Source organism: Coptis chinensis, chromosome 2 (assembly GCF_015680905.1).
Source record: "Coptis chinensis isolate HL-2020 chromosome 2, ASM1568090v1, whole genome shotgun sequence".
Taxonomy (NCBI): domain Eukaryota; kingdom Viridiplantae; phylum Streptophyta; class Magnoliopsida; order Ranunculales; family Ranunculaceae; genus Coptis; species Coptis chinensis.
Window position 1 is genome coordinate 90,002,257 of NC_141457.1, and position 21,371 is coordinate 90,023,627.

A 21,371-nucleotide genomic window follows, 5' to 3' on the forward strand; every position below is an offset into this window, starting at 1 on the left:
GACAGAGGAGTTTGTGGATTTACTTACGATTACACTGGAAAGTATAGGCTTTCGGCGTTGCACATTCTGTTTCTTTGAAGCCTTTAGTTTAGCGACTTCGCCGCGGTTTCTCTTGGTGCGGGAGTTTGTACTCGGAGTCTTTGACAGAGATGCTTCAGTGTTCAAACGATCCCAAACACTTTTTGCCGTGGACCCTTATAACACCCCGACTTTTTCTTTTGTTTTCCTAGTATAAATAATAATAATAATAATGAAAATAGATAAATGGATAGATGATAACTATCAGTTAAGGATAAAAGTCCCGTAAGTAATAGATAAGTGTTGTCCTTGTTTTTCGGGGAGTTTTCTCACGTAAAGTTTTTGGGGAAAAACACAGCGAGGGTTTTAGAAAAAAAAAAGGGAGTTTTATTGAAAGAAGAAAAGGTTTTGAACGAGGAAGATCGTCCTTTCGCGCAACAGTCGACTTCGGTCTTTCGGGATTTTTCCCGTTTTCGGAAAGCTGTTTGGTTTATAAAAGGTGAGTAGATTTTATCTTTCACTAATTTTTATTTTATCGAAAGGTTTCTCTCGAAACAAAAAGTTTATTGTTTATATAATTATATATAGATACTGTGTAAGGATTAGAAATTTTGAATGCTTAAACTATTGTGGAGAAGTTGTATTAGCCCGCATTAATGTCGTCTCATTGTTCTTATTCTCTATCAAATTGTATCGCTTTTGTAAAACAAAAGTGTTGATAACAATTCTAACTACTTGTTTAAGCTAATAGTTATATACCGAAAAAAAGAATGTTTATGCCAAATAAATTGAGTTCGTTGTGGTTATTATGTTGTAGTTGATTTAAGTGAGTTGAATTGATTTGATTTGTTGGTGTTTGAGATGGGGTTGTTGAAGCCTCGGAGGAGCGATAATGGCGTCAAAACAAAACCAAATTGGCCATGATTTTGATTGTTTGAATGATTTGTTTTGTTGGTTTTGTTGTAAGGTTAAGGCTGTAGCTTTGATTGTTGATTGTTTATGGTTGTTTGGGGTCTTTGGAGGGTATGGTTGAAGCTTTGAACAAGCTTTAATGGAGGTCGAAATTCTCGATCTAGTTTTGGTTGAAGGATTTGAATTTAAGAATTGAGGTTCGTGCTTTGGTTAATGTTATAGGGGTTTTGAAGGGAGTATTTTCGATTAGGTGGGGCGCTGGTGAGTGGCTGATCCGTGGTGGTCGGATTGGTGGAGGCGATAATGGCGTCAAATCGAGATTGTCACAATTATAAGAGAAGTGAGAATTGTTGGTATAGGTACATGGGTTTTTCTCCATGAACCAAACCGCCGGGTTCATTATGGAGATGGATGGCGGTGGTGGCCATTTGTGAGGGTTGGTATCGGAGAATAGGAGAGTGAGGAAGATGAACAGTCGTTTTATGTTTTGGTTTGGGCTTCAGGCCAAATCATGGAGTGAGCTTATGTGTTTTAGAGTTTAGATTTTTATGTTTAGATTTAAGTGTTAGACTATGGGCCATAGTCATTGGGTTTTGGAGTTAGATAAGTTTAGATTTGTTTTGCTTCTTTGTTGACCCATGACGGTTGGTTCTTGACCGTCAAACTTTTGACCAGGGTTGACTTTGACCAGTTGACCCAAAAGTTGACTTTTACCTAGGATTATGATTCGGTCCATTAGGATAGGCCTATGACTATTTGCATGCTTGGCTTTAAGCTAAGACCTTTTTATATATACGTGTGTTAACAAATGTGTGATATTTCAGTTTTATACACACGCTTTATGACACTTAGACATCGATATATTAATAATAGCGTAAACCAAAAATACATGAATCAAGATACTCCTTTGTTCTCGAAATAATATATGCAATAAAGTTCAATAACGCGTAAAACAAATTTACCGCGACTCTTTTAGAACTTCTTCCGCCTCAAGTTTTGGAATTGAGTTTTATGTTTGATGTCATATGTTAGGTGGGCATTTATTGAATGTGCCATAAATAGCAGATTAGCGTTATATATGGGTATTCATTGAATGTGTCATGAATGACACGGGTATTCATTGAATGTGCCATGAATGACCCAGATTGTTTGGACGCCCTAGAGAGGAACTAAGGTATCGCCTTGGGGTTAGTTGTATTCTTTGATTATGCGAGTGTTTGGGTTTATTTTTGGATGCCTAATATAATATCTACATATGTTATATAGAAGTTCTAACTTTCTTTTGCAGGAGGGTAGGACTTAATAACATTTTGTCTTGAGGGTGGTCCTACCCTTATCTGGCCAGTGGATATCGGTAAGTTTTAATTCAATGATTTAGATATTAAAACGAGTTATTAGAATGAGTTAATATAATGGAATTTTTGCTTGGGGAGAAAATATGCCAGTTGAAATGACGGAACTACCTGTCTTCCAAGCTGAGAATGATTAAGTTATGGGAAAATATAACGTGATTGTTTGGATAATGAAAGTATGATAATGGTTTTATGTGGTTAGTCTACTCATACCAGCAAATTCCATTTTTGCTAACCCATGTTTGCTTTGTTTTGGCAACGTGGGTGTGTTCTTGGGAACATAGGTGGAAGGCAGTGGAACCGCGGCATTTGATTTTGATTTGATCTGGAGCAGTCCGTTAGTTCTTTTATTAGGTCTGTTCTTTTTGGAAGTATGTAATAACGTAGTCTCCTATTCATATGACATGAAATACGATGTTGAAGACCTGTTATTCTTATAGTAGTTTGATGTTTTATTGGGATGGAAGATAGACTTTTTATAAAGTAATAAAGAGAATTTTTGGAGAATACTATTGTTGTTAAGTTGATTCTTTATGATGTGGGTTTTTGGGTTTTGACATGTGTTGTATCCACCCTGTCATAGCCTGGCTTTTTAGACAATTGAACCGAGTGATGTTTGATATATTTATATTTCAAATATTCATTTTTTTTAATTGTTTAGAAATTCGGGCTGTGACAACCCTGATTCATCTTCGAGAAATTGACGCAGCTATTTTGTTTCTTCAGATTGTTATTCTTGCTCTCTAATTGTCGGAGGCGGTGAGTTGATGGATCGGATACATGAATACCCACTCTACCACCCTTGAGATGGCGAGGACCATTGGACTTGGAAAGTGAATTCCCAGCAGAAGGTGAATGCTGAACTTGTGCGGTAAAAGGGATACTTTCACCGTTGTTTGTTTTTTAGAAGCCATTGACGTAACTTTTGTTTTGTGGTTGAGGGTATCCCCACATACGGCGCCAAATATGTTTCAGCAAGATTTGCCAAAACACACCAGTTGAAGGTCGGAAGTAATGTTTTTTTGGAAATGGTGAAGGAGATGGTGGTTAGGAAAAGATGAGACTGGACTTTGGTTTTGAAGTTGCCTACGTAACCAAATATATTACTTGGGATCAAGTCTCGATGCGTAGTTCTGGAAAAATGACGAAGGTTGGATTTTATAGGTAGGATTGGTGATAGTTACTTCCTCGTTCTCAAATATTCCAATCGTGGGATGAAGTTGGAGAACTAGCGGGAGAACTGTCCAATCATGGGATGAAGTTGGAGAGCTGGCGGGACAACTGTCAGCTCGTGGGATGAAGTTAGAGAATTGGCGGGACAACTGTTAGCTCGTGGGATGAAGTTGGAGAACTGGCGGGACAGCTATCAGCTCGTGGGACGAAGTTGGAGAACTGGCCGGGGACAACCGACTCGTGGGACGAAGTTGAGAACTGGCGGGACAACCGTCATTTCGTGGGATGAAGTTGAGAACCGGCGGGACATTTGTCGGCTTTGTGGGATGAAGTCGAGAACTGGCGGGACAAATCGGCTCGTGGGGACGAAGTTGGAGAACCGGGACGGGACATTTCGTGGGACCAAGTTGGAGAACTGGCGGGACAACTGTCAGCTCGTGGGATGAAGTTGGAGAACTGGCGGGAGAACTGTCGTGGGATGAAGTTGGTGGAAGTTGTTTGACTCGCAAAACATGTGCGTAATTGATATTGATTTTACGTGTAGGTATGTAGGCTTTGATCATGGGCTTTGAGCGTGGACTTTTTTATAGATGGGCTTTGAGCATGGGCTTGTATTGAATTGGACTTTTATTGGGCTATATTTGTGGGGCCGGAACAGGCACTTTCCATATTAAAGAGATATATATTAAAAGTGTTTTAGTATATCAAGTACTTGTATGACAAGGATTTGTCGTATTTAAGATAATACTTAGAATCTTAAGTGAATCCCACTACACACACACTTACGTATTCTCAAAATTTCTTTATATAAGATAATGACTTTTTGGTGAAATGGACCATTAGTCTTTCCAGGAAAAGTACAACTAAAAGTAGGAGAAAAGAAAAAGTATTTTGTGGTGTGTTGTGTGATGAATACTACTAGAATACTGAAGACTAAGTTTTTTGGAATCAGCTTTGGAAAGTTTTTCTTTATTATCAATCTCTAATTCCGACTTTGAAGGTATTTTTCTTTTAATTTCTTTTTTATCAATAATAGATTAGCATGTTAAAGATATAGGATTAAAGTAATCTCAACAATTGGTATCAGAGTCAGGTTATGCTATAATCTATTTTTGATTTGTTTGTAATAGAATAATCAAATCTGAATTTTTTTTTTATTGTACAAATATATATGACATAAGGTAATTTCATATATGTATGTTCTAATTAATAAAAGTTTTTTTTTAAGTATTAATACATACTATAAAAGAAAAGAGGGTGACATATATCACATACTAAATAGTGCATGCAATATTAGTAATATATGATTGCTTCCGCTGGGTATTATTATTTTCATGCGATTCAGTTACGTGATAAAACTTTATTTTTATTATTGTAGAAGTGGTACTGTGGTTGTAATCTAGATGATCAAAAGTCTTATTTCGACTGAAGTGCCAATTTACTTGTTGATGTAAAACATATCATATGCACTAAAGGACAAAACTACTATTCACTAAAAGACAGATACCATTGTTTCATATAGTTAGTTTTGGGCAGTCAGTAATAGTAAACTATATGTCTAGTCTTGTTTTGTCCTGTTATAACACATGAAAACTTTGCACTAAATACATGGATGATGTATAAGGACTTGACATGTGGCATGCAATGTTTCTTTTCCAGCACATGCATACACAATTAAAACATTTTATTAGTAAAGAAATAAAGCAATAGTAAGTAATTACGTTTGTGTTTGTGATGGAGAATTGACATGTAATAATACTAACAAAGACCTTTTTTAAACTTTAAGCAAAAAGTTTCCATGCACTATTTCACATGCATACAAAGTGTACTAATTCTTAGTAAAGGAAAAAACACAAGGACGGAAACAGTGATTAGTTAGTAGACTATTTGGTCAACACACTTTTATCTACTAACACATGTAGGAGATGCTTGTAAGGCTTCTAAAGTTTGTATAGAAAACATGACTAACGTTTTTTTTTCATTATTGAGATAACTGAATATGCTTTTATCAATATATTAACGGTAAAGTAACAGTTGAAATTCATGTGCTATGGTATGCTACTATTAGCAATTTTAAGGTACACATATTGCATGCTAATTAATATGATGTTTCAGTTAGATGCATACATGACCTGTACCAGAGGATTTCAATATGTATATGATACTGGCGGTTAGCTAATCCACTATTGATTTAGTATCACAATGATATATTTACACTTATTTATTGTTGGCATGAGATGCATGGTCCGTTAAATAGGTAGTATATCATTGCTAATTAGTGGCATATACATAATGTTACATTCATATTAAGAATTGTCGATATATGTTGATCATTAATTGTTAATACCCTCGGTTTATATAAAGCAAGTGGTAAAGGCATTTAATTTACAAATTGAATCCCTTACTACACCGTTATCAATTCAATAGGAATTATATTTTTAGATGTGATAATTAATATGATTCATACGGATAAATTAATTGCATGCTAAAATATTTTTGCTTATTGTCTATTCTTAAGAATAAAAATTCATATATGGCTAGTGAGAGTGTTTTCCCTTACAGATTCATTATCTCGATATTACATTAATGAATTATGATGATAGTACACTTGGCTGAAATATAGTTAACAGCCCTACGGTTTGTGCAATTATATTTTAGTAGCAAAAGGAATAATAATGGAAATCATATTACATGTATGTAAAATTGATGGGTCTAGTATAACTCGCCTGATTAAGTTGAATAATTTTGATGCCCTACGGATAAGAGATTATTCATAAGTATTAGATTTCTATTGCTTATATTTGTCTTATTGATACAATATGGAGGGTGTTGTATTTTTATTATATAAGCGGGTAATTGGTTTATTAAATTCCTAAAACCAATATTAAATGCATTATAATAATTTTTGTGTATATGTAAATGTTCTAGATATGTCTCAATCAAATTTCAGTCCCTTAGCATCTATCTTGAAAGAGAACAAGTTAACTGGTCTTAATTATGTGGACTGGAAGCGTAACATTAACATTATCTTGACTGTTGAAAGTTACAAATTCGTTCTCACTACCCCTTGCCCCCCTGAACCAGCAGACAATGCTAGTGCAAGGTTGAAAGATGAGTACAAAAAATGGAAAAAGGCCAATGAGATGTCCAAGTGTTATCTCCTAGCATCCATGCCAAATGTACTCCAGCACCAGCACCAAAATTTTGGTATAGCTATTGAGATCATGACCAATTTGCAAGAGATGTTTGGCGAACAAAATCGCACTAAACGTCATATTGCAATGGCAAACCTGATGAATACATAAATGGATGATGGGACTCAAGTTAGGGAGCATATCCTTAAAATGATTGGCTATGTCAATGAGTTGGAGATCCTAGGTGCTGAAATAGACACCAATTTTCAGGTTGATGCTATTCTTCAGTCTTTGCCAGTTTCATTTAATCAGTTCAAGTTGAACTACAACATGAACAATATGGATCTGACACTGCCAGAGTTAATGAACTCTTTGCAGCAGGTTGAAGACTTAGTTAAGGTTAAGCCGAGTGTAATGGTCTCAGAAAATGTTGGTGTTTCCAAGCCTAAACCGAAAGGCAAAGGCAAGTGGAAAAAGGGTAAAAAGTTTGCCCTTGGGGCAAAAAGGGGAGTGGAGAAGAATTGAAGGGCTAAAGCAAAAGGTAATTGTTACCATTGTGAAAAGTTTGGTCATTGGAAGCGGAACTGTAGGGAGTATCTGGCTATGAAACAAAAACAAAAACAAGGTATGCAATCCTTTATTCTTAAAACCAAAGAGTTGGTTTTTCCTTCTGACACCTGTTAAGTGGAATAAGAGGCCACTAACTACTTTTGTAAAATGTTACAGGAGTTTCAAAAGAAAAGAAAGATGAATGAAGAAAAGGTGTACCAGGCACTAGGGACAGAGGCAAATATTGCTACAGTATCAATAGGAGTTTATTGTTTAGCATTAGAAAAGAAAATGTTGGTTTTAGAAGACTATTTTTATGTTCCAGGGAAAAGGAGAAATTTGGTTTATGTTTCTACACTTTATAAGTCAGAATATAATATTCTATTTCATTTGATTCAAAAGTTGTAATCATATTAAATAGAAAGATTATTGCCTCTGTTTTTTTTGGAAAATGGTCTCTATTTACTTTCTTCTATGCTAGAAATAAATTATATTGATATTAGTAATTCATCATACGTTATTACCTCAAAAGAGAATATTTTCTTCAGTTAATCCAACAAACTTGTGGCACTTAAGACTTGGTCATATCAATCTGAATAAGATTAATAGCTTGGGTGAAAGATGGGATTTTAAGTTCACTCCCTTTATAATTTTCCTCAACATGTAATCTTACTTAGAATGAGAGATGACTAAAAGAATTTTTAAAGTAAAGGGGTCAAGAGCCACATAGTTAATGGAGTTAGTACATACAGATGTACATGGGCCTATTAATGTGAAAGCAAAAGGTAACTTAATGCAAAATGTGATTTTGTTTCAATTAAGTGCACCAATAACTCCACAACAAAAAGAGATTGCAGAACGAAAGAACGTAACCTTATGGGGCATGGTTTGGACTATGGTAAGTTATTCAAACTCTCCCTATATCTTTTTAGAGATAAGCCTTAGAAATGTCAGCAAATATTCCTATTTATGTTCAATCTAAATTATAAGTCAATCTAGATTAACTTATAATTTCGATAAAACTTTCATGTAAAGTTCAGAGTTCACCTAAACCTACTCCAGTACTTCGTCATAGTGGGAGGACAAATAGTCTTCCAGAAAAGTTAACCCTATTATTAAGGAAAACTTTCTATGTTATATCAGATGACAAGGATAAAGATCCTATAAACTACGAAGAAGCAATTTCTGATATTGATTCAAAAAAATGGCTTGAAGTAATGAGATCGGAAATGGAGTCTATGTATTCCTACAAAGTCTGGGAACTTGTTGATCCATTGCCAAATATTAAGCCTATTAAGAATAAGTATTTATTCAAAAATTAGGAGCTGATAGAAAGGTAGAGACTTTTAAAGCGAGACTGTTGGAAAAAATATTTACTCAAAAAGAGGGTATCGATTATGAGAAAACTTTTTCGCCAGTAGCCATGAAAAATCCATTATAGTCCTTCTAGTGATTGTTGCTCATTATGACTATATGATTTGGCAAATGGATGTAAAGACCGCGTTTTAGAACTTGGAGGCTTTACAGTTCCTACAAGCTTTAAGAAGTTGGAATGTAAACTTTGATCAAACAATCAAATCGTTTGGTTTTGATCAATGTAATGAAGGACCTTGTGTTTTACAAGAAGGTTGAAAGTAAGATGGAAGGACCTTGTGTTTTACAAGAAGGTTGAAGGTAAGATGGCTATGTTATTGGTCTTATATGTATATGATACACTATTCATTATGAATGATATAGTCTATGAGGACCAAATATGCGTAAACCCTTATATAAATATTATGGGTTTTAGAATGGTTACTAAATGGCTTTGAAGGCCAGTGGGAGATTGTTAGGATATTTGGCATTTACAAAGCTAATGGACATTTATTGATTATACATGATGATGTTTAATTAAATACACGAATCTTATTATTATGCATATGGGTGAACTAATATCATATGATGAAACCATAAGTTCCATAGGTAATAGAATTAGAACAATCAAGCATATGAAGAGTCATATGCGGGAGATTTGATTGTATCTATTTACCTAGAATGCTCACAGTTAGTGGTGAAGTCGGACGCTTCACTTATAAGACTGTAATATACATAACTGCTATATGATAGGATGATAATATCTCAATCATTTGAGTATGACTCTAAGTTTGTATATTGGTGTAGTCACATGACTGATATTGAGGGGATCAAAGTGAGAACACACTATAAATTCACTGTTAAGATTAGTGTGCAAATCTCACTCTACCAATTAATCCCTAGACTTGAGGAATTGTGAAAATTCATTGTGTCTCAAATTTATTACTTTGAGACGTTAAAAAGTAAAGTTTATTCATAAACTAGACTTAACATTTTGGGTAATGAATGTAGGACGTCTTGAATTACGAATTCTAATAAAGGATCCACCACTCTACGGAGTTATGTATTAGGAAATTGTGACATAACTAATTGAGCTCAAATCCAGCCGGTATAAGAAATAGTTTTTTAATGCTCAATTGATGTTAAATGTCACATTGGGTCAATTAAACATGGGTGTGATAGTGAAGAACAAATTCCCAATGGTTTAATTGTGAATACAAATAAAGTAGATGGACTTAGATATAATTAATGGTAGGAAATGATTTTCTTAAAAATTTCAAAGGCCTTATTGTAAATATGAATTTGTTAATGGGCATTTTCATATTAAAGATATATATATTAAAAATGTTTTAGTATATCAATAACAAAAACTTGTATGACAAAACTTGTCATCTTTAAGATAAGACTTGGAATCTTAAGTAGATCCCACTACACACACTTATGTATTCTCAAAGTTTCTCATTATATAAGAGAATAACTTTTTAGTGAAAGGGACCATTAGTCTTTTTAGGAAAAGTACAACTAAAAGTAGAAGAAAAGCAAAAGTGTTTTGTAGTGTGTTGTGTGGTGAATACTACTAAAAGACTGAAGACTAAGTTTTTTGGATTCAGCTTTGGAAATTTTTTCTTTGTGTCAATCTCTAATTCTGGTTTTGAAGGTATTTTTCTTTTAATTCTTTTTTTATCAATAATAGATTAGCATTTTAAAGATATAGGATTAAAGTAATCCCAACACAAACATCTTCTCCATGGTTCTAATCATGGATCATATGACCCAATAGGCACTAGAAGAGGGGAACAAGTCGAGTCCAGGCTCCAAAAGAATGAGAGGTGCAAAAGAACAAATCCAACAATCCACCATTCGCCCACAAATACCTAAGGATTACCTATCCTTACACAAGAATCTCACCTACAGCTACACCTAACAAAGAACGCAACTCTGGAAGAAAATTTGAAATTCCAGATAACTAAAGAAGGTAAACGAAACATGAGCTGCTCCGGGGAGCTCAATAAGGAATCAAAGAATGCAAATTTGAATTTCACAGTGTCACAAACCCCCAGCAGTCAACCTACAACTTGTATAGTAACCTGAAAGGATCCAGCCTTGTCCTCATCAGAATCGCATATGATGAGGTCCTCAACCATATCAGTGTCCTTGCCACTCAATATCCAACAAAAGTTCAAGTTCCAAAAGATGGTCCTTTTTTATTCTCTCAGAAGCATAGGCTTGCATGACTCAGCTTCAATCACAGTGAGAGTAGACTAGTAGAGAGAAATTTCTGTCTAAGCACTATTCTTTCCACAAACAAATTCTATCACCTGTATCCACCCAGAACCTTACACCCTTCCTATTTCCCAATAACCTTATAAAGTATAAACACCAAACCAAACCCTAGTCACAAACTCAGAATGTCTGGATGTGGTAATAATGTGGGCAGAAAGTCATTTTGGTACATTCTCAGCTCATTCGGGGGAACTCGAAAAGTTGAGAACTGAGAAATACATTTAAGATAACAAAAACATAAATATATTGTAAACTCTATACAATGAAATTCGTATATAAAAAGTGCAAAGCAGATTTCATCCATATATCCACCTCAGGCAGCTGTTATACTGATCGATAATAAGTGCATAACTGCATACCATAAAATGAAATAACTAAAGCTAGCAAATTCAGAACTACGTGGTGGTTTACATCAACCAGGTGAGGTGTAAGCCTCAAAGAGGTATGAAATATTATCCTTTAGGAGTTTTGTACCTGCCCAGGTATGGCCAATTGAACAATACTAGGAAGGAAAAAGGTGTGTGTGAGTGAGGGGGGCTGTGTGGTCTGAACATTGTTGAAAATCATAGTATAAAAATCTAACAGACATCATTGTAAAAAAGACGGATAGACACATTCGGCAACTTGTTTTACAATTTACTAAATTAAATTATTATGCAGGCAACTTGATTTTTTCAGCACAACATTAAGTAACAACAACAACAACAACTGACTGACAAGACACTATCTACCAACCAAAAGAAGAGAAAGAAAGAACAAAAAGAAAAAAGAGTAATTTCATAATAAACATAATTAAGTAATGTCAATGAGTAACCCATCCAACCCATCAATATAACGTCAAAACACACACACACACACACACTGAAGTCATTTATCAGAAGAAAAACTAAGCTGTGCCTATGAGATTGTAATTTCACTGCCCCTTGAGGTTTGAGCCCCAAAACATACACCCTCATATATGTGATTCTAGATTTGTAGGACTTGTCAAACCTTCAAGTGGCTTCCGTCTCAAGGTATATGACACTGCTACGTCTTCTCATAGCTAATTTTCAAACAACATATCCTTACCGGTATGAGAGATAACAATATATGGAAAAGCACATACACACCCATGGAAATTCAAAAATAATAGGAAGGCTAATAATCTAAACAAATGCTTGTAGATGAACAAAATTCCCTAAACATCATAGCAAATCCAATATAGATGAACAAAAGAAATCTCTTCAAAACAACAAAACGCGCCAGTATGCCGTCTGCTATACAAGAATGCAATAAGCTCAAAAAGTGAATTCATATATTACAAAATCAAACCCCTCATACCTCAATGTTAGGTTCTACTACAGCCAGTGATTGAGACATCGGAAGTTGAAAAGGCAAAGCCATTGACATCAAGTTTTTTCAGATGGAGTAAGCTGTCCCATCTGTTCTGTAAGGTTATCCATGTTCTTCATGTTTGTGTTCCACCAAAATCTACCGCGATCAACAGGCTTGCTTTCACTCTTTCTGTACGCAGTATCCCTTCTTTCTGACTGGACCTCCTGTGTTTCGGCTGAACCAGGAGTTTCAGTTAGAAATTGTTCCCAGAAAACATCATTTGCTCCAGTAGGCACAGCAGATGAAGTAGTCCTAAGTTCCTCATTTTTCGGGGACTCCGTTTCAGTAGTAGCAGCAGCAGGCTTCGAATTCACATCAATTCCCAAATCTTTAGGACGAACATCTGGATTTAGTTGAAGGGAAGACATAACTGGGCTTTCCACATAACTCGTTGATTCTGCCAACTCGGGGGAGGAATGGATATCTTTTGAATGAGGTGAAGAGCAAAGTAACTTTGGCGACTGTGGCTGCATGCTCATGTCTGTGTCCCCAGATGATGCTCGCATGTCAGTAAGAATGGCTGCAGCTCCTCCAACACAGTGCATATCTTCCCCAGAAGCTTCACCAACCCCATGCAGAAAATTTTCCCAAGTATTCAAGGTGACCTCAAACTTCTCAAATGGTTCTGCATTCACAACCAGCATAGGAGGAGCATCTGACCACTCTCCCAACACTGGCTTGAATGTCACTATTTGATTCCGTTCGGTATTAGCCTCTTCACAAACGTAATCTGCACTAGGAAGCCTCCTCTTCTTGTTATTCTGTTCCGACTGCTGCATCAGACTTGGTATATAACCAGGTCTTTGCAAAACTTGAGCCAAGAAGGCCATCATTTGGCGCTGTCGATGTTCCATTTGGTGCAAACGCCCCTCCAAAACCTCCAGTTGCACCTCCATTCCTTTTTTCTCTTGTGAATGTCTTTGTAAATCCAAAAGAAGCAAGGCCTTATCATTTTTCAACTTCTCAATTTCTTCCTCAAGTTCTTGCCTTACTGATTCATTCAATACCCCTTGTCCAATATTCTGCATAGAATGACTGTGTATCGGCTTCCGTCTGTGAATGTTCTTTAGTAAATGTTTCTGACCTCTTACAAAATCCTCGTTCGCAAATTCCCATTGGTCAGGATCAATTTTTCTAAAACCCTGAATAATAATATCATAATTCTAATTAACATTTATAGTTGAAGTACCAAAAAAAATATATAAAAACAATTAAGTCTGTTATACTTACATAGGTATTGAGCTGTCTAACAAAGCTGGAAAAGTTATTATGCTTGAAATACTTAGGCAACAAGTCCCTCGCAAACTCGGCGTGATTCCAAACAATGAAACTATTATTCGTCACGCTCCACGACACAACAGAATCCGTTGACTGATCATCAACCATCTCATAAGTCTTCGTAAGAAACGGAGCTGGCGCATTCGAAGAAGAAGAAGAAGAACCACTCCCCCCTTGTGACCCATCCATTTTACGCCAACACCCTTCAAATTGCACCAAACAAAACCATATCAACAATTCCTTCAAATTCTCAAAAATTCAACCAGCCCCCTTTCCAATTGAGCAAAGCACACTTCCAATCTTCCACTAATAAGTTAAATTTGATTGGGGAAAAGGAGAATTGGTGTGGGAATGGAAGAAAGATTGGATTTTTTTAAATGAATTGAGAGTTGGAATTTGAAAACCTAACTTGATGAAAACCTTGGAGAGCAAGTAAGGAAAATAAATTTTCTTCTACAAGTCAATCAGTTTTGTGCAGGACTCGATTATCCGTAAAGCCGCCAGCAGGAAATATATATAGAAATAAAAAGTTTGTTTTGTGCCTCAAAAACACGACAGAAAAAGATAATTGGTCAGTTTTGTTTAACGAATTTAACTATTTTTTTATGGAAACTACCAAATGGCTCACCAACTAAACCAATCAAGAAATATCGTTATTATTTTATGTGGGCTACTTTTGTAATTGGGATACTGAACCAAAATTGTTCTATTTTAAGAAGGGGCAGAAAAAGTGGAGAAAATGTTTATCTGGTAATAAAGTGGAGAAATCAAATAGACAATTAGACGTCAGAAGAGTCTGGTCATTGTTTGCCTGATCATTAGGAACTTCAACTTGGCTTTGCAAGTCGGAACATTCTAACAACTGAAGTCATATTCAATTCTGGAAAGAACCTGGAAAGTGCCTAGCTTTGAGATTATCTGGCATAGGAATTTTGTTGGAAATTTTAGTAGTGGTCTCGTTTGTTTCAGACAGAGTGATCTGTACGTTCTTGGCATCTAGACACGGATTAGACACGGATTATTTGAAAGGTTCTATATATAAAGTCATTGCATACATGCATGATGTTTGACTTAGATGCATGCCACAAGTTGTTGTTGTTGACTCTTTCTAGTTTCTAGTATTAAAATCAAATTTAAGAGCCTTAATCACCGGTGGGCACGGACTGAAAAAAGCAGCTGTTTACAGATTTCAGGACATAACACGACAAGGGGGAAATCGACCCCTCACAAATCACAATGTCAATTTTATATCAGCACTTTAAAATATCACACCGGTTCCTCAATACTTTTGTTCAATGGAACCCACGTCCAACCGTCCAACAACCTAGTTTACACGCACAGTTACACTTTCTTTCTGTAACTTAGAGCTGTAGAGCCCATATGCTTAAACCCAACTAAAACCCCCAAAGCCCCTGCATGAAACGTGAAAACGTAGAGCAGACGAGAAGTTTATGTTGTTTTAGAGATGGCCATGCAGTTTACGAGGTTTGACGGTGTGGGGTTTAACACCTGTGCTGTTGTTGGCCCCTATAGACTCACTGCATTCACGCATGCAAGCATGGTACTTGACTCTTTCTACATGCCCAAGTGGTTCTTTATACTTGATACGATTCGAATCATTGAATTGAATCAAAAACAAAAAAAAAAGGGGACTTCACTTTTAATTTGAAGTTTTAGGCCGAGTTCATTTGTCCTGTATCTCCTAAAAAAACTGCCAAAACACGGCTCCAAATCTCCAATGACCCAAGCCAGGGCAGTCTTTTATCTTTATATCTCCAAATTATTTCCCATATATGAATATATGATACATACCAAGTGATTTACAAAAGATTTTCAGAAGAGCCTTTCTACTCAGACTCCCTCTATAATTCTCTTGGGACTCCATTTCCAAATCTCACTTTTTCTTTTCAAAAATTAAAAACCAAATATATAAACAAAATAATAACAAATAACATGCCTAATTAAATACTAAAACTAAAAATAGTAATAAATAAATCAACAAACTTACTAATATTTTCACAAATAAAAAATCAAAAAAAAAAAAATCAAAAAGTTGAATTGGGTGTGGCAAACAAATCATCCTATTTTACCATCTTCATCTTCAATCACACCATTTTGATACACAAACCATTCATTATCTTTCATGTCTAGTTCATCTACACATTTGTTTAAGTCAATAGAACCATATGATTTTTTTGTTCTTCATTCAAGAGGTACGGTGTGTTTGATTTTTTTTTGGCGTTGGTTTTGACAAAAACAAGAGAGAGGGATTTTTTTTTTTTTTTTTTTTTTTACGTGCAATATAGGTAAGTTTTTTTTTTTTTATTTTTTATTATTTTGGGTTTAGTTATTTAATGGGCGCGACAACAACACATGGCCCAACGCAAACAAAAGTTGCGAAGTTATCTCTTATTGGCTGGATTGGAATGACATGGCAGAAAACAAAAAAATGAAATAATTAACACCAAGAAACCACAAGAAAATAAACAAATTATTCTCTTATCGTTTCTCTCTCCTCATTTCTCCGATTCCCCACTCCTTCCTCTTATGCAAAAAAATAATAAATAAATAAATAACCCCCACTAAAATGTACATTTCTTTGGATCCTATCGAGGTGCATGAACTCTTGCTTTTTGAAGCTCTTGAGAAGGTGCGGAAGAAAAGATGGATAGAGATCCTCGTGTATGTGTTATGGTGAAGATGTGGGTCATTATGGAGGCTCCTACAAGGTGACTCAGGGCCTAGCCAAAAAGTTTGGTGATATCAGGGTTCTTGATACACCCATTGCTGAGAACTCCTTCACAGGTATGCCTATTGGGGATGCCATGATTCGGCCAATCATTGAGGGTATGAACATGGGTTTCCTTCTCTTGGCTTTCAACCAGATCTCAAACAATTGTGGCATGCTACACTACACTTCAGGAGCCCAGTTCATCCTCCTGCTTGTTATCTATGGACCTGGTGGTGTTGGAAGCAATCTTGGAGCAGAGCACTCTCAATGACTTGAGTCGTATTTCCAGTCAATTCCTAGAATCCAGTTCATGCCTGCACAAGATCCAAAGAAATGCACATTTTAGTGTTTTTTTTTTTTTTTTTGCAGAAGAAAGAGTGGGGAATCGGGGAAATGAGGAGAGAGAAACAAGAAGAGAAGAATTTGTTTATTTCTCATGGTTTCTTGGTGTTATTTAATTCTTTTGTTTTCTGCCACATCATTCCAATCCAGCCAATAAGAGATGACTTCAAGAACTTTTTGTTTGTCTTTGGGCCATGTATTGTAGTCCCTCTATTTAATTGGGTAAGTTATTACTTATTTATTTGTTTCTATTTTTGTTTTTTGATTTTTGAAAATATAAATATAATTTGGGTGCCACGTAAGATAGAGTCCAGCCAATAAGAGATGACTTCGCAACTTTTGTTTGTGGTGGGCCATGTGTTGTAGTCGCGCCCTTATTTAATTGGGTAAGTTATTACTTATTTATTTGTTTCTATTTTTGTTTTTTGATTTTTGGAAACAGAAATATAATTTGGGTGCCACGTAAGATAGGGAGTTATGAAGGGAGTCTAAATAGATTTTTTGTTTCCATAAATGAAAAGTAACTAGACCACGTAATTTGAAAAATAAAAACAAAACAAAACTACTCTAGGGGTCTGTTTGGAAGTTTTCTTTTGGAATTGGAATTGAAAATATAATTCCAAGACTTCAATTTCAAGTAGTAAAAATTTATGAATATATGGAAATCTAAAGTTTCTGCGCCCTATAGAAACTTACAATTCATTGATTTTGGGGATTTGACGTTTCCATTCCAGTGTAGAAACGGTTGTCAAACAGGATAGTTCTTAATTTTTGAAAATATATTCTGAATTCCAATATAAAATCATAGTTGCCAAACACACCCTAGTTGAAGTTGAAGTGGTGTGAAAAAAAATTCAGGGGCAGTTTTATCTTTTTAACTTTTGACTTTTCCAAACTACCCTTGTGTTCAAGTGGCATACTATATTTTTTTTTTATTTTTTTTTTCGTTTTTCATTCTATGCCAGTTGAAGTGGGCGTTTGTTTAACCACTTTTTTTTTTTTTTTTTTTTAAATCACTGTTTTTTTTATACAACAAGAAAAGTCCAAAACCATTGGAATTGCTTTTATGTTTATGTTTTAAATTTTTTTTCTTCCCTATTTATAATTCGGACCACACAAAACACACAAAATTTATTTAAATGCCTCCCCACTTTAACACCTTGATGCGGTCAACAAGGTTTGATTGTAAAGTGTGTTTTTTTTTTTTTTTTTTTTTTTTAACAAGAAAATAAAGAATTGTTTATGTTTATGTTTATGTTTTTTTTTTTTTTTTTTGGGAAGAAAATTTTTTTTAACTTTTGGTTTTAGAGGGCATAATTGGTATTCTATCATAGGTGTTTTTTTTTTTTGTTTTTTTGTTTATTTTTTATTTTTTTATCGGAAAAAAATAAAAAAATAAAAAAAAAAACCTAGGCTAATAGTCAAACCTTGTTGACCGGCATCAAAGTGTTAAAAGGGGCATGTCTAAAGAAGATTAGAGTTGGAATTGGAATTGGAATTGAAAATAGAATTCCAAGACTTACAATTTCAAGTAGTTAAAATTTCTCAATTTGGAATTCCTATGTTTGGTTGCACAACAGAATTCATTTCCAAATTCCACAGAATCTCAAATCAACTGTTTGGCCACTCAAAATTTCCAAACCAAAGTTGATATATTCAAAAAAAAAATGTGTACTCTAAACCAACAGGCCTCCCGACCAAATTTATTATAAACTTTATTTTTGAATGTTTAAACCTCCTCTTTAAAGTAGTATTCTAAACATTGAGATGCATCATCAACCATTCTTTCTTAAAATCATCCGGAAGCCCATAAAAGACGTGTTCCTTAGTCTTATCAGCTGCAAGCAAATCAACAACTCGTGGTGTTAGAGAACGATCAAAATCTGGAACTTTATTAACTTCTTGGCATAACTTGTTCACATCAACAGTGGGAAGACGTGCACGTGAGTTGGTCTCTACCATAAACTTCAATGTATCAATCATGGAAGTCACAGCTGCGGCAATGGCATCACCTGTGCAAACTTTTTTATTTGCAGATTGTTTCTCATCCGAACCTCTTTTCAATTGTTTGTCACTTCCTTCATTTTCTCCATTAATGTCCTCATGGCCATCATTCTCAATGCTGCCATTGTTTTCAACTTCTTCTCTTGCTTTATCAAGTTCTCCTCCTGTGTTAGCGCCAACTCCTTTTGCATTATTCTTCCCAACAATAATTGCTAACTCATCATAGTTTGTGAGAGGCTTATACCTAAACCTTTTGGCATCGGGATGTGACTGCAAATTATTTAACCAATATTTAATAAAAAACACCTTAACAATAAAAGGCAAATTTATATTACTAAGAAAATTACCTTAACATGGTTATCCCAACCATCATCCCTCACCACAATCATCTTGCGATTGTCATCCCACCCGAATCCTGATTGGTCTCGAAGCTCAGTCACGATATTAAAATTCTTAGTCCAAGTCTTTAAGCGAGCTTGAACATTATCCTTTGTCATTGCTTTTCCACATTTTTCTTTGATGGCATCAACAGTTACAGTCCAAACAACAGGCTTCCAACCTTGTTCAGATTTGTTTCCCTTTTGAACTTGGTCAAGAAACGTCTCGATTAATACACGATCCATCTCAATTGTCCAAACCACATAGTTTCCTTTTGCTTTGGTGTTTTTGGTTGTTCGGTGATTGATTGTTCTCCATTTCTAATAGTTCGAAGTTACATACAAAATTATCATTGAGTTCCCATGCAACATGATACAAATGCTTATTAATTAGAAATATAAAGAATAACATAAATTCAATCCAAGAAACATTGCAACTGACCAAACATAGACTAGAAAATAAAACATTCTCAAGTAGAAAAACTATAAGACTAAGTCATTTAACGATTTCAATTCTCAAGTAGAAAAGCTATAAGACTAAGTCATCTAACGATTTCTCGACGCCATATAGTCAACAAACATTTGTTGTGCCATCTGGTCCCTCATTACATTCCAATCATCATTGCCATAACTAATTTCAGTGATCAACTCATTTGTCTCTGGCCCTAAGATTTCCAACTCAATATCAACCTCAGCTAATAAAGGATCATCTGAATCTATGGTCATTATATAATTGTGAACAGCACAACAAGCAAGCACAATCTTCACTTGCATCTCAAAACTATAAAATGGATCACATCTTAGTATCGCCCATCGTTTTTTTATCAATCCAAATGTCCTTTCGATCACATTGCATAGCGATGAATGCCTATGATTGAATAGTTCCTTAAAATTTTGTGGTCTTCTACCTCCCCTCCATTCATTAAGATGGTAGTGAACACCACGATATGGGGCAAGAAATCCAGGGGCATTGGCATATCCCGCATCCACAAGGTAATAGTTACCTATTTAAAATGACAACACTTCATTAGTCAATCTATTTCTAATCAATATGTATATCGTACTTTAATAACAATTGGTAAATAACATACCAATTGGAACAAGGAGTGGATCTTGCCTCCATAATGTAGATTGTAGTACTCTACTATCTGCCACAGATCCTTCCCAACCAGCTAAAACGTATGTGAACTTCATGTCCATTGTACATGCACCTAAGACATTTTGTGAAACTTGTTTCTTCCTATTACGATAAGCTCCTTGTTCTGCAAGTGGGACTTTTGCAGGGACATAAGTTCCATCTAGTGCTCCCATGCAATCCTAATATCCCGTGTTGAAAAGTTTTAGATGAATAAGAACAAAACTTTTTGTTCCCACAAACAACACATATTTAAAAAATATAAATTTACCTTAAAATATGTAAATCTTGGATTCTCGGCAATTTGTGGATATGGAAGTCCCCCAAGTCGTCTAACAAGATACTTATACACACGTATTATTGCATTCAAAACTCGCTTAAAATGACGATGAACAGTTTCCCCAGAACGATTAAAACCAAATTTTACTACTCAATTTCTTACATCATGTGCAATGGTATGTAAAAAATATGCAATCTGTTCCTCTAGAGAGACAAACTTTGAATCTTGTATTCCTCCTTTTCGATGCAAAAAATCACACAAACTAAGAAATTGGATTTTATTCATTCGTAACATGTTGCGACAATCGTTATCATTCCTATTAGTCAGCCTATTCATAAACTTCTCTCTTTCAATATCAAGATTGGATGTAAGAAATTTATCTATATATGTATCGTGGTACCATCTTACAGCACACAACGTTGTAGCCACACATGTAGCTACAACAACATCCATACTCTCATCGTCAGTATCGTATGTATGATCTTCCATCTATATTATAAGCATCAAATTATTCATCAATACATACATGCAAAGAAAATGCATAAAAACATTTACTTAATAAGCATTGCAACAGTAAGCCATCAACAGTGAGGAACCCTTTAATTCTACATGGTCGTGTTTACTGTGACACTTGCAAATGTGGTTTTGAAACCCCCGTCACTACATACATCGCAGGTATACTATACTTATTTCAGATCTGACTATTATAGATTGATTAAGGCAAAGTATTTGAGTTTAGATCTGCCAACCCTTAATCCACACACTGAAACCTATGATACATATTTTTTATTATGGGTCTTGTAGCATCTTATTATAAATGAATATAATTTAGTAGCGACTCATAATACTCGTGTTTTAATTTATTTGCAAATGATAAAATTATAAACACGGATCTTCCTATTGAAGTCTTCTTTGAGATCGTTCCAAGTTTATATCACTTTTTAAACATGAAAATAAGATTACCGAGCTTTGTAGAATCACTAAATGCCCGATCTTGTCTATAATTATAGTTGCATACACAAATGCATAATATTTCTTCTTTGGGTACTAAAATACTTATTCGATAAAGGCGCATA

General features: G+C 35.0%; 3 protein-coding genes and 1 pseudogene across 3 annotated transcripts; 2 read left to right on the top strand and 2 right to left on the bottom strand.

The window, feature by feature from the left end:
* The first annotated feature begins 6,385 nt into the window (after window positions 1-6,385).
* LOC147518790 (uncharacterized) lies at window positions 6,386-6,760 on the top strand. Its single transcript, XM_086594015.1, has one exon. It carries the CDS (start codon window positions 6,386-6,388, stop codon window positions 6,758-6,760), a length of 375 nt encoding a protein of 124 aa, XP_086450141.1.
* Window positions 6,761-11,915: 5,155 nt separating this feature from the next.
* LOC147518791 (heat stress transcription factor A-4b-like) lies at window positions 11,916-14,252 on the bottom strand. Its single transcript, XM_086590532.1, has 2 exons — window positions 13,379-14,252; window positions 11,916-13,290 (listed from the first exon to the last, which is right to left on the bottom strand). The coding sequence occupies exons 1-2, from the start codon at window positions 13,613-13,615 to the stop codon at window positions 12,163-12,165; spliced, it is 1,365 nt and encodes a 454-aa protein (XP_086446658.1). The 5' UTR covers window positions 13,616-14,252; the 3' UTR covers window positions 11,916-12,162.
* A 1,858-nt stretch (window positions 14,253-16,110) lies between these two features.
* On the top strand, window positions 16,111-16,428 carry LOC147518792 (pyruvate dehydrogenase E1 component subunit beta-4, chloroplastic pseudogene; annotated as a pseudogene).
* Window positions 16,429-18,254: 1,826 nt separating this feature from the next.
* LOC147518793 (uncharacterized) lies at window positions 18,255-19,348 on the bottom strand. Its single transcript, XM_086594016.1, has 3 exons — window positions 19,328-19,348; window positions 18,851-19,201; window positions 18,255-18,773 (listed from the first exon to the last, which is right to left on the bottom strand). Exons 1-3 carry the CDS (start codon window positions 19,346-19,348, stop codon window positions 18,255-18,257), a joined length of 891 nt encoding a protein of 296 aa, XP_086450142.1.
* Window positions 19,349-21,371: the final 2,023 nt, after the last annotated feature.